The following is a 13,468-nucleotide window of genomic DNA, read 5'->3' as shown; positions in this document are numbered from 1 at the left end:
AGTCGTTCTCGAACAATCATCATATCCTATTTTCTCTTCTTGCATGAACACCCGAATTTTGAAGTCGATGCACAGCACACGGTCTTCGACATGAGTCAGGAGTATTTCCCCGGCGATAAGGCCGCCTCGTCCGCCGGCGAGGGATCCTCGAGACGCCCTCCTGACGAGTTTCCATCCCAAAACCCTTTTCATCCCAGACCCCCGCCTACCTATATGACCGTCGGAAATGGATCAACCTCTGAGAGCGCCACGGCCCTGATGGCTTCGTTGAACGCGGATTCGGGATACGGAGGCAGTCTCGCGAGTGGAAGTTTGATGGATGGTGATGGGGGTCTCGGGTGGCGATCGGATTTGATGGTGGATATACCAACCCCGATGCCAACGCCTCCTCGCATGGGAGATTGGCATCCGTCTGGTTCGTTGTCCTATAAAAATAGAGCTATGAATGATGATGGTACTGGGGCATTTTACTGACGTATCGATGGGCACAGTGGAACATGAACGACAAGTGGTTGCAAGCCATGTTCATCAGCTGCTATAGTATGTTTTGCCAATATTCTGCAGAATCCGTGCGGAAACAACTAATCGACCTCATTCACAGTAACTCGAATCGTACCAAACTTGGACGCGCAATCTCCCGGACGATCGAAACATTGAAGGAACTTCAGGACATGAACCGCCAATGGCCCGCACACTATCCATCTGTCCAAAACGCGCCAGGCAGCCCTGGCTCGCCGTCTTTGCGCCCCAGCTTGCGCCAGAGCCAATCATACTTTGAAAACGATGCCAACGCGTCCGAGCCCTTCCCACGGCCTGGGCAGATTCGACGCGCAGCCACGATGGCAGGAAGCGATGATCTACCGGAATCGAGTGTTGTTGCGGAACGCCGAAGTACTCCCGAGCCGAGGTTGATGAGCCCACAGATTGCACAGGAATTCTCGATTTTGAAATTGGATCTTAAGCTTGGTGCTTTGTCGCAGACTGAACTAGTGCACTCGCTGGAGAAAGCCTCCATTGCGTCACTACTGGATGGAAAAATCAGTCAAAGCATCAAACACCTTCTTTCGCTGCGGGACAGGATCGAGGACACATCGAGCAAGGTCTTGATCACGGGAGACCTGAATGCTGGCAAATCGACGTTTTGCAACGCCCTTCTGCGCCGGAAGGTGCTACCTGAGGATCAACAACCTTGCACCAGCATTTTCTGTGAAGTCCTCGATGCGCGGGAGAACAGTGGGGTTGAGGAGGTTCATGCGGTCCGCAAAGACAGACAATACAACCGCAACGACGAGAGCACATACGACGTATATGCTCTCCCAGAGCTCGAAAACATCGTGATTGACAACTCGAAGTATATGCAATGCAAGGTCTATGTGAAAGATGTGAGAACAATCGATGAGTCTCTGCTTAACAACGGAGTGGTTGATATCGCTTTGATTGATGCTCCTGGTCTGAATTCGGATTCGTTGAAGACTACCGCCGTTTTTGCTCGCCAGGAAGAGATCGACGTCGTGGTTTTCGTGGTATCCGCTGCGAATCATTTCACGCTTTCTGCCAAAGAGTTCATTCTCAATGCCGCTCATGAGAAGGCTTACATGTTCATCGTTGTCAACGGTTTCGATCAGATTCGTGACAAGCAGCGGTGTGAGCGCATGATTCTGGATCAAATTGGCAAGCTTAGTCCTCGCACTTACAAGGAAGCTGCTGAGCTGGTTCACTTTGTTTCCAGCAATGCTGTCCCCGTCGCACCGCCAATGGCTTTGGAGTCTTCCAACGGTGGCAGTGGTGGAGGTTCCGACCCACATGGCGATGATGACGATAAGCCTGAGGGTGATGGCAAGGGCAAAGGCAAGGAGAAGGAGAAGATCCAGGATTTCGAGAACCTCGAGGGTTCTTTGAGGCGATTCGTTCTGGAAAAGCGCTCTCGTTCGAAGCTGGCTCCTGCTCGAACCTATTTGCTCAACTTGCTTGCAGACATCAACTCATTGGCGGTTGTTAATCGTGACGTCGCTCAATCAGAGCTCAAGCGTGTCACAGAGGAGCTCGCAGAGCTTGAACCAGCTTACGAGAATGGCAAGAAGAAGCAGATAGAACTCGGTGATGACATTGAAAAATGCATTGACGATTCCTGCGAGGATGTGTACACCCACACGCGGTCTACTTTGACAGACACCATCTCTCGTGTCTCCGAGGCAGATTTGGGTGTTGAGTATCCCGGTCTTTTCTCCGCATTCCAGTATGCTGAGGATCTCAAGGTGGCGATGCTAGAGCAGATCTCTGCATCTGTCGCTGACTGCGAGGATTATGCGCGGGCAAAGACCGTGCAAGGTGTTGGTTTCATTCAGAACATCGGTCTTTTTCATGTTGGTGAAGGCAAATTTGCTCCTTTGAACTTCCGCGCGGATATGATGTTCCGTCGTGGCCGCCGGCACACTCTGGCCAGGCAGGTAGATACGGAGGTGGAGCTTTGGGATTTCTTCGACATCGCCGGCCTTTGGGAGCGCCAAGAGAAGATGGCAGGCACCGGAATGGCCATGACTGCCATAACAGTCCTCGGAGGTCGTGCCTTCGGAGGCAGCTGGGTAGATAGTATGTTCAGCGCCGCCAAGTTCCTTGGACCCAACAATCTGCGGCGTCTGCTTCTGCCAGGCATTGCTGCTGCTGGTGAGTTCCCCTTCTTATACACCTATTGTGGAACAAGCGCTAACATGCAACAGCCGTGTTGACTGCTGCATATATGCTGTCGTCGATTCCACATACACTCCCCCCTCGTTTGTCACGCAAGCTCGCCGCTACTCTCTCTGAAATGGACTATGTGCACTCGAATTCCACACGAATCTCAACAGAAGTCCGCCGCATCCTTCGTATACCCGCCAGCAACATGCAGACTAGTCTTGCCCAGGGTATCGAGGACCTCGGCCGACGCAAGCAGGAGGTCAGCAAGACAAAGCATGAGAGCGAGACTGCCAGCAAGTACTTCTCCAATCTGTTCCGAGACAGTGGAGAGAACAGAAGATCAGTCGAAAACATCGATCTGGACGCCCCATTGCCCGGTGGCATGGCAGCTCTCCAGGGCTAAGCGCCTACAACTTCTGTCTGTGCAAATTTTACGACGCTGTATGACTCCTTTTCCTGTTTTTCTTGATGCTCGACTCTCATCTCTGCATCTTAAGAGTCCTTCAATCATTACCTTCTACCTCAAAAATTTCTCATTCTGTACAATCATTTTCCTTTCTTTCTTTCTTGACAACACCCCTTTCTTTTCATTATTTAAAGAGTCCGTCCTTCACTTTGATGTCCTTTCGGTCAATCAATAGTGTAGCAATAACTCTCCTATTTTCTGCATCCTAGATATCCCAGACGGCGTACATTGGTGTTTATCCAAAATTGTACTTGCATATACTCATAATTCAAGCACTATCCATATAACAATAAAATATCTTCACATGCAGTTGATTATTCCTCAGCTATATCTAGATACTGTCTGTGAATATAGTATGTTCACCACAGAGGTCAGTATCTCAAATCAGATCAAAGATGATGTAGTCTCATAACTTAGCTCGGGCATTTTGCACCTTTGAAGGTCCAATGACTTCTAATTTCCTCCCGAGGCATACATAGTTCCTGGCCTTTATAAGCTTCCACCAGGCAAGTGATATATAACATTGAACCAGGTCATAAACCAACACAATCAAGGGCGCCGAGCACCATGCAGTAATACACCCGCAGCAAAACAAAGAAATTGCAACACCATTCATTATATGAGCAAACCATATGAATCGTGAATCTATGTCTACATTATTTCATCTTCCCGGACCTTACCCGCGTTCCTCGTCCTGCGGCCAGTCCCCCATCCCACATCCTCCAGTTCCCGGACCTCGCCGACGATGGTTCCTTGCTCGGCAGGGGTTTTCTTGCTGACGAGCTTGCCCGCATGGCTGAGGAACTCCTCTCGCATTTTGACAGAATCCGGGTCCTCGTAGTTCAGCTGCGTCATCGGGGGTTCCTGGTTCTCTTCCTCTTCGATGCGGCGCTGGGATGCCGAGAGCTCGAACCGTGCGCCGTTCAGGAACGAGCCGATCCCGTCCGTGGGCACGCTCTCGACGGCGCTGCCGCACCCGTCCTCGTTCAGTGTGTCGATGGAGCTGGCGCGCGAGAACACCCCCTGCGCCGAGGAGTGGGATGGTGCGCGGCCGAGGAGCGGCTTTCGTCTTCGTCGGCGAAGGCTGTCGCTCTCCTGATCTCCCGTGTCCAGTTTTGGGCGGGAGTTTGCCGCGCGTGCTTGTTTAAGGAATCCGCTTACGGCGAGTTCGATTGCCGACTGTGCGGCGGAGGTCGTGGGTTGATCTGACGCTTTTCGTTTGTTGGAGGGAGAGGCGGTGTTTGCTGTTGGATGTTCTTTTGCGGGCGATACTGATGCTTGGGAGATGGATGGCCGTTTTTGCGGCGGTTGGGGTTTCGCGGCTTCTTGTTCGCGACGAGGGTTCGATTGTTCTTTGGCAGGACTGTCACCTGCTGTTCTATTGGGTTTGGAACTGCCTGATTGCAACTTTTCCTTTCCACGATCCGATGGCGCTGTTCTGTTAGGCTTGTCGGATGTTTCAGAAAGATGTGTCTGCTCTGTGCGAGAGCCAGCTCGCATTTCCAGACTCCTTTGACTCTGAGATGACCTCTCTATGATATATGGCTCGAATGGTTTCCTCTGGCCTGTTCGGATAGACGCCCATAGCCAATCTGCGGATACAGTTGGGATTTTCCACTCAGCGGTGTGCCGCAATTTTTCATTATTGACGGTGCGCGAGTCGTTGCAGATCATGACCGATGCTTTGGGCGTCAGATACTCATCGTATGATGCACCTATCAAGTCAGTTTCAGCTTCAACCAGGTCGTCCAACGCTACTCACCAATTAGACCAACAAGTTTGGATAGATGCAACAAGTCTATACGTGAGAAACCGGTTGAGCATATCTTCACGCCGTGAAACCCTAGAATAATTAATACGGGTCCTTACTGCAGGGCGTTTGATAACAAACCTGGGATCGGAAATAGTGGCACAGGTGTACAGGCGACATGAGTCTCAGGCGGCACAAGGGCTTTCGCATCAAGGCACCTTTCCAACCACATGTCTGTGACCACATCACATTCAAACGCCAGATCATCCGTAGACGGGACCTCAGACTGGGGTGTGCGATACGATACAATGGTATAAAGTCCGTGCCCTCTTTTTGGAATATCTGGACGAGAGAACTCGCTCAGAGAGCTCACTAACTGAGCTCCATTGGACGAAAGATGATGACGGAGTACGCTCGTCTAGGTTATGTTAGACACATTCAACGAGATAAGTAGCAAGACAAACCTGTTTGGAAGAGAACCCGTATATGAAGAAATAGCAACCATCTAGGAAACCATTGCTGATTGTGGGCTTTGCTTCCAAGGTATCAGGACGAGATCCTCGAGCGTCCGCAAAAGTGGTTTCACTCGCAAACGATTTGGCTTCCTGTATAATTGACGCTCTTCTTGTCATTGATGAATGGTTGTGCTTTGGCTGGCTGTTTGTAGACCGTCTAAGCTCGTTGTTCTCGAGTCCTGCACCCACGATGTCGCCCCAGATTCCTTCATTTTGGTCCACCAATTTAGTGCTTGCAATCCTGCGCAATTTTCGGGGTCGCGGACCAGATGAGTTCCCACTATCTGGCGCTTTCTCCTTGATAGCTGACACAGAGCGATTCCAAGCACCTGTGCCCTGTTGTTCTTGTGGTAGGAGAGGGTGATAAAGGGTTTCCTCAAGCACCATCCCGCGCTCTATACTGTCTGTGAACCACTTGAGCGTAACAACTTTGATGTTCCACTGCGTTGCAAATTTGTATTTTTCGCCTTCGGTATTCCACGCGATGAGATGGCTAACGTTCTTGGTAAGATCTTTCCTGAAGTCAGCGCCATTCGACGCAGCTGTATCTTGAATATAGTTGCGGTAAGCCACTATCATGAATTGTTAGCTCTGAGGTCATCCGGCAACGATCGCAATCCTGACTCACTATCCTCAAATCCTGTTATGCAGATAGATAACCCCATGAACGTCGGTAATCTATATTGCTGCTCCAAGGCCCGTATATCCGTGTCCTCGCCCTGCATCCATGATTGCCGTACTGCTTCGACCCATTCTGGCCTTAGTACAACGACGTCGCTTCGTTCGCGCGCGACAAACTTGTATTTTGCGGTATTGATCTCGCCGACAAGCAAATGTGTGACATCGGACGTAAGATCGAATTTGTGTGCTGCTCCCATTTGACTAGCAATTGTCGCTAGCTCAGTCTATTTGATCCCCAGACACAATCAGTACTCGCGCACCATTTTGAAGACTGAACAAGATATGATACCTACCCGTTGTTCTGGTAGGATAGAGGTAAAGCAGAGGACCACCCCCGCAAGAGGATGTTCCTTGTCTTCAATGGTATTAGCCATGCCTAGATACAAGTTGCTCAATTGGAGACAAACATACTCGAAGTCAAGTTCTTTGCCATGCTTCATGATTGGCAAAGCAGGGGGATGAGGGCCTGTTGTGCTCCTAATTTGACTCAAGTCTTGCAGACTCCGCATTATTGATCTTGGGCGCGTCAAGATATGTAGTGTCACGTGATACAGACTCTTTGTATACCACGGTCCTTGGATCCCTTTTTAGCCCGTAAGCCACTGTCACTGTTCCTTGGATGGCCGTAGCTCAATTGGAGCTTGAGATTATGCATTCAGTTTGTATTTCTCAAGGGATTGGGCATTCGTGCGAGGTAGTCGAGATTTCCATAAGTTGCGTCATGCAAAGTGAAACACAGCTTCGAGCAGTATTGTGAGTTACCAGGAGAGCAGCCCAGAAAAATAGACATTCAGTTTACCGGGATCATCCGTTGTCGTCGAGTATTACACAATCTATAGTCAACACCTGCTACTCCATACATTACTGCTCATATCCTTGTCTTCGACTTGCTTGGAGATGGTGTTGAGTGACCATTGATATGGTTTCTTATCGCAGCAGATAAAAGGCAAAAAAGTTCTTATCACAGTCACGTGTGATAATGGAGCGCGTTCGATCTCCATCACGCGCAATCTGGATCGCGAAAAGTCCCAGATAACCGTCTTTGTCATCGGCAATTGCAGTCAGCTTCTCAACCGCCTAATTTCCATATACACTTCGCGGCGACTTGTACATGTACCTATCCAAAATTGGCAAAAAGGGCCCTCTTCCGATCCGCCAATTCCTCATACATGGTCGACAACTGATCACGCTAGCCGCCGGATACTCGACAGCTCGGCCTCCAGGACATCTACAGGAAGCTACCATGTTCAAGAAGGCCGTCAAAGACCACTCAGCAGGTTCCTTCAAGCCGCTTCAGTCCAGCTTGTTCAGTAGCAATGGCCCAGCGCAGTCGAAACTACCTCCGCAGCAATCGATAGGCGTCAAGCGGAAGATTGAGATGGCGAATACCGGAGGATCTGCGTTAGGGTCCCTTCACAGCGCAGTGTATTTCGACGAGAATGATTTTGATGATGATATCGATTTGGACATTGAAGAACCGGAGCCTTTCATTCCACCGACAAAAATTGTGCGGCCGAGCATCGGGGGGGAGGCCTTGGAGACGTCCTCGAATGCGAACAGCGGTATAATGCGAACCAACATTTCGAAGAAACCAGAACCCATCACCATCGACTTAGTATCTCCAACCCCGGATATCAAGTATCCTGATTTACCGACTATCCCTGATGAGCATGTTCCCCCCTCCAGCAGCATTCAATATCCCTGGTCGTCCTCGCCTCCATCCCACCTACAGAAACCCAGTACCGGTCGAACAATACCGTGGCTCCAAAAGTCGGAATCGATACCGGAGGAGGAATATAATAAACCGCAAACTCCGGCTCGTCCCAAATCCACTGCACCCTGGAACAAGTCTGCCAGTGCGATTAAGGAAGAGCAAAAAGAGCTGCGAAGGCAACATAAAATGAACCAGAAGAATGATGCAAGCTCTAAGCAACTTCAACCTCGTCCAAAGATCGCCTCCTTATTTCTCAGCGATGAACAGCGTCATGTTCTCGATACAGTAGTCCAGCAAGGCAAAAGTATCTTCTTCACTGGTTCTGCCGGTACCGGTAAATCGGTTCTTATGAGGGAGATTATCAAACAATTGCGGAGCAAATATCGTAAGGAGCCAGATCGCGTGGCAGTGACAGCTTCCACTGGTCTTGCTGCCTGTAATATCGAGGGTGTTACGCTACACAGTTTCGCGGGGATTGGACTGGGAAAGGAACCAGTTCCCGAACTGGTCAAGAAAGTCAGATTCCTTTCTCCATATCATCTGAGATGGCACCGCTAATATTCCACAGATCAAAAGAAATCAGAAAGCCAGAAATCGTTGGCTCCGCACCAAGGTCCTCATCATTGATGAAGTCTCCATGGTTGATGGCGACTTGTTTGATAAACTGGAAGAAATTGCCCGTCGAATCAGAAACAATGGCCGTCCTTTTGGGGGGATCCAACTTGTCGTTACCGGCGACTTCTTCCAGCTACCACCAGTACCTGAAGGTAGCAATCGAGAGGCGAAGTTTGCCTTTGCCGCAGGAACATGGAATACTTCAATTCAACATACCATCCTGTTGACTCACGTCTTCCGTCAAAAGGACCCCGATTTCGCCGATATGCTAAACGAGATGAGATTGGGCAAGCTGACTCCCCGCACCATTGAGACGTTCAAATCACTATCACGACCGCTCAATTTCCATGATTCTCTCGAAGCAACTGAATTGTAAGATCACATGCTCCTATCTCAATAGCATTCAGATTGACATAGCCGTGTTCAGATTTCCGACTCGCCATGAAGTCGAACAGGCAAACAGCGCAAGGATGGTCAAGCTCTCTGGCGAGATGATGACCTTCCAAGCAGTTGATTCGGGGTCGATTCAAGATGCCCAGTACCGTGAAAAACTACTAGCTAACTGCATGGCCCCTCCTGTCATACACCTGAAAAAGGGTGCGCAGGTGATGCTCATCAAGAACATGGAAGATACACTTGTGAACGGTTCCATTGGGCGAGTTGCTGCTTTCATGGATGAAGCAACATTTGAATACTACCGCGACAATGAAAATGAGTTTTCTGGCAGGCAAGAAAATGGCAGCGACGAGGAAAATCTAAGTCATGCTCGCAAGAAGCTCAAGGGCCTTGGTAACAAGGATGGGGGTATCGTGGTAAGCAGGAAATGGCCTCTGGTGTGTTTCGTGCAGCCAGATGGAACCGAGCGGCATCTACTTTGCCAACCTGAAGCCTGGAAGATCGAACTGCCGAATGGCGAAGTCCAGGCACAACGCCAACAGGTGCCCTTGATTCTTGCTTGGGCTCTGTCTATCCACAAGGCTCAAGGCCAAACTTTGCAGCGAGTCAAGGTCGATCTGGGGCGAGTGTTCGAGAAAGGACAGGCTTATGTTGCTTTGAGTCGTGCAACCTCGAAAGAAGGCCTCCAAGTCACACGGTTTGATGCGCGCAAAGTTATGGTACATCCGAAAGTCACGGAATTCTATGCGAAACTTGTGAGTATCACTGATGTGCTTGCTCCCAAAAGCTCGAAGGCGCGTCAGCTAGCAGACAAAGATTCCAAGTCTCATTTAGACGAGGAAGAGCTTTTACAACAGCTATATGGCTGATAAGAGCCAACGCCAGATCTCTGTAAGGCCAAACCCATTTACAAGAGAGCGCCATATTTTATTTCTCTGTATTTTATCACCGACATCGGTTTTCTCCAGAAAGATACAACTATTGATACCATAGGCAGGAAGATGGGCGGCTCAAGGATATATTTCATGCCAAGGTGGTGGCATTCAGAATGGAGGCATGATTGCTCATTTAGCGAATACCCCGCTTATTCTTATATCTCATAGACTTACTCCATATACAATACAATGAGACCCTAGAAAGCAAGGCTGGAAGATATCGAAATCCAATCCTCGGAGTAAGGAGCTACCGATGATCAACAAGCGAGCGTTGTATATAAAATACTCCTGCGGGTGAGGCCCCACTTGTGCTTATCGATAAGGTCAATGCGCACGTGATATCATTCCATAGCAGTTGTAGCCTGACAATTCACTTTTGCGACGCTGTACGACTCCCGCCGCCCTTCGCTCCCCATACCTATCCTCACAGCACATATGTCATTTGAGTACTAAAATTCCGATATTTGGCTTTCCCTTCACTGCTCTACAGCATGGCGTCGGAATTCATTGGATACAATGTCCTCGTGACGCTTAGAGCACCACCCAATGCAAGCATCCAAGGAGTGGTGGCTAACGTCATTGGCCAACGTCTGATGCTCAGGAACGGTATGTGTGTTGCTTCTAGAATGGATGGAAGCGCATCTCCCTAATCTTGCTCTTTTCAGTGACGCTGTCTTGGAACGGTCAGCAGTTACCTACATATTCGATTGAAGCCCCCGACATCGCAGATCTGTCTTTGGGACCGGCCAACGCACAGCCTACCTATCCTGTCCAAGAGAACAGACACCTCGCCCGCGAGACATCTGTGACTCCAACTCAACAATCGTTCGTCGATCCGGCGATAGTCAGCTATGGAAAGCCACCCATCAAACATTTCAGCCAAAGTACCGAATTGCAGAGCCATCCAATTCCAGGCGCACCAAGTGCCCAATTACGCTCTCGAACCCCGCAAAAAGCTCAGTTCAGGGAACCTACCGTATCCGCCGCTTTGACGGAACCGTTCAGCAACTTGGAGGTGAATATTGATGGCAACGTGAAGGATCCTCAAATTTTGGTCTCAAACGAGGCCATTGAAGATGTGCTTGATGAGGTTGAAGATGTCGCTCCTTTACAGGCCGCTGCGCAGTTCACGACGAAGCGTAGCCGTCAAAGTGGTCGGAATAGACTTCCGAAAGATGGCGCCGTCAACGAGCATGATGGGGCGAACAACACCAATCCGAAAACGAAAGGATGGCGGCAGACTGCCTTTGTCCAACCTGCACATGGACCGGACCTCAAAACTCCACAAAAGTACAGGGACAATCTAGCAGATTCCAATGGACGACGTCGCAAGAAGAAGGGTCGCAACTATGCCGAGGATCCCAATGGCTGGGCTACCGAGGACGCAACAGATATCCAAGAGATGGGCGAATTTGATTTCCAGAGTAACCTGTCAAAATTTGATAAGAGAAGGGTCTTTGAAGAGATCAGGAACGATGATACTACGGCAGACGAAGATCGACTTGTCAGTTTCAACCGGAGGCCGAAGCCTGGAACCAATGGCGGGAAGAATCTACATTGGACGGAGAATGTCCTTGACAGTCCCCAGGAAAGTGAAAACGAGGAGTCTGAACAGGAACGGAGTGATGCTAAGTTGAGCAGTGGGAATTACTCGGGACGTGAGCCATCGAGGGCATCTGCGCGTGCTCGAGAATCTCGAAAAGGAAGTGCAATCCTAGGTCAACCTCTGGTCCCGCCGCAAATCAGTACTATTGGCCGCAGTCAACTGAGCTCCTCGCGTACCACCAGTCCACGTCCGAACAAAACTCCCGTTTCGGCATCGCCCATGGCTGGCGCTGGAGTTTCAGGTGCTTCTTTGCGACTGACAACTACCAACCGCAGCTGTCCGACAGTGAGCCCCCTACAGACTCTTGAAGTCGAGCAGATTGCAGTGGCAGAGCTTGGTTTGACGGAAGATATGATTACGGAGAACGCCGGAAGAGATATAGCAGAAGCTGCAGTTGGCTTGCTGTCAAACGACGCCGCTGCCCCTACGATCCTTGTTCTCACAGGGAACCACCGGACCGGGGCTCGGGCTGTGTCTGCCGCGCGGCATCTTCGTAATCGAGGTCATCGTGTCACCGTCTGCGTATTGGGTCTTGAGCATGAGAATGAGCTACTTGAGAGCTGCCGCAAGCAACTTGAAGTTTTCAAGAAGATCGGTGGTCGTGTATTCCGGTGGGAAGACCTATCTGCACGGCTGTCCACATCCGAATTTGTTCCTGATCTGGTTGTTGACGCACTGTTTGGTATCCACATTTCATTTGAGGACCTTCGGACAGATGATCAGGCCATCGCTTTTGAGATGATTGCTTGGGTTAACCGCAGTGGTCTTGACATTCTGTCTGTCGATGTCCCATCGGGCCTATCAGCCTCCAGTGGTGAGTTTGAATATATCAATACTTGGGATTCTCGTGTACATTGCTGACAATTTCCCAGGCGAGGTGACAATGGTGGAAGATGGCCGTGTGTGCGTCAACTCTACATCGGTCGTATGCCTCGGCGCGCCAAAAACCGGTATCATCAATGCCCTTCTTGCCGGCGAGGGTCTGTCGTGGAATCTCGCTGTCGCAGACATCGGTATCCCGCAGATTGTATGGCGCAAGTATGGCACTCGCCGTCGACACGGGATAGACTTTGGGAATCGCTGGGTGGTACCCCTTCGCTTCCAGCCTCCTCCTGCCTAATGATGACTCGCATGTTGATGATTTTTCCTTTCCCTCTTTCCCTTTCTCTCTCAACGATCAAAATACATTTCTGGCGTTATGGGTAATCATTGGCATCAAAGGGAAGTATTGCAGCACGCGTTTTACAGTTATGAGAGCAAGTCCGTCTTTCGGATTCCCATCATACCTGAAACCCAATCATTTGAAAAGAGCATGTATTTTATGTAGCACTAGAGGATGATATTCACAATACCGGATGAAATTCTATGTTCCAAGTCACAGTTGTAAAGCCACAAACATAGGTATGAGGTCCCTTCGTAAACAAGTAGATTGCGCCTTTGTGTATATAGCCCGGGCCCTCATAAGGATCATAATTTATTATTTGTTGTGCATCATCATACCTTTATCCAGTCAAGCATGATACAGAGCTCCTCGTTACTCCCACCATCTAATGAACAAAGTGTTGACACAGGGCACGATTGTTCAAGCGAGGAGCGAGCCACCAAGAAGACGAGCTGCACTCACTTCAGGGCGAACAAGATGAGTCTCGATTCCTACAATCCAGTCGGTTTGTGTGCACTGCAGATTATTGCAAGATCTGATCACCGGACTTGCATTGACTTTCTCAGGTGAACGTAGGTTGAGAAAAGAATCATCACTGTCAGAGTATAAGGGATCGATGATATTTTTTCTGAAATTTGCAGATGCCCTATTACCAGTAAAAGGTTCCAACTGGAGGAAAGTGACAAGTGCACCAAGATCCTCAAGCTTGTTTTAAATGGGAGTTCCAGTAAGACACCATCTTCGTTCCCTATGCAGCGCATTTACAGCGTGAAATTGCTTGGTGTTATCATTGCGTATCCAGTGCGCTACAGATTGAGAATCCAGAACGTTAGTAACAGCTGCAATTGTCCTAGGGCACAAGAAGGATGGCCGATATATTGGACTCTCCTTATTGTTTGAGATTTAGTCCGCACGGAAACCACCTCGCTATCAGTGGTAATGGTTTTGTCCG

The 13,468-nt window shown here is 49.6% G+C and overlaps 4 protein-coding genes across 4 annotated transcripts; 3 read left to right on the top strand and 1 right to left on the bottom strand.

Moving 5' to 3' along the window:
• Positions 1-90: 90 nt before the first annotated feature.
• On the top strand, positions 91-3,079 carry ACLA_016380 (mitofusin; the record flags this gene model as incomplete). Its single annotated transcript, XM_001274617.1, has 4 exons — positions 91-415; positions 492-540; positions 602-2,664; positions 2,718-3,079. 4 exons carry the CDS (start codon positions 91-93, stop codon positions 3,077-3,079), a joined length of 2,799 nt encoding a protein of 932 aa, XP_001274618.1.
• Positions 3,080-3,793: 714 nt separating this feature from the next.
• ACLA_016370 (BRCT domain protein) lies at positions 3,794-6,528 on the bottom strand (the record flags this gene model as incomplete). Its single annotated transcript, XM_001274616.1, has 6 exons — positions 3,794-4,857; positions 4,905-4,985; positions 5,034-5,310; positions 5,357-5,979; positions 6,036-6,312; positions 6,382-6,528. 6 exons carry the CDS (start codon positions 6,526-6,528, stop codon positions 3,794-3,796), a joined length of 2,469 nt encoding a protein of 822 aa, XP_001274617.1.
• An 803-nt stretch (positions 6,529-7,331) lies between these two features.
• On the top strand, positions 7,332-9,682 carry ACLA_016360 (DEAD/DEAH box helicase; the record flags this gene model as incomplete). The annotated part of the gene is made up of 3 exons (XM_001274615.1): positions 7,332-8,318; positions 8,371-8,789; positions 8,845-9,682. The coding sequence occupies 3 exons, from the start codon at positions 7,332-7,334 to the stop codon at positions 9,680-9,682; spliced, it is 2,244 nt and encodes a 747-aa protein (XP_001274616.1).
• Positions 9,683-10,239: 557 nt separating this feature from the next.
• On the top strand, positions 10,240-12,474 carry ACLA_016350 (mRNA decapping enhancer EDC3; the record flags this gene model as incomplete). Its single annotated transcript, XM_001274614.1, has 3 exons — positions 10,240-10,354; positions 10,414-12,168; positions 12,227-12,474. 3 exons carry the CDS (start codon positions 10,240-10,242, stop codon positions 12,472-12,474), a joined length of 2,118 nt encoding a protein of 705 aa, XP_001274615.1.
• Between the last annotated feature and the right edge of the window lie 994 nt (positions 12,475-13,468).

This window comes from Aspergillus clavatus, genomic scaffold (assembly GCF_000002715.2).
Source record: "Aspergillus clavatus NRRL 1 1099423829795 genomic scaffold, whole genome shotgun sequence".
NCBI lineage: Eukaryota > Fungi > Ascomycota > Eurotiomycetes > Eurotiales > Aspergillaceae > Aspergillus > Aspergillus clavatus.
Note: the sequence above shows the minus strand (reverse complement) of the source record. Positions and strands in the feature narration are given on the sequence as shown.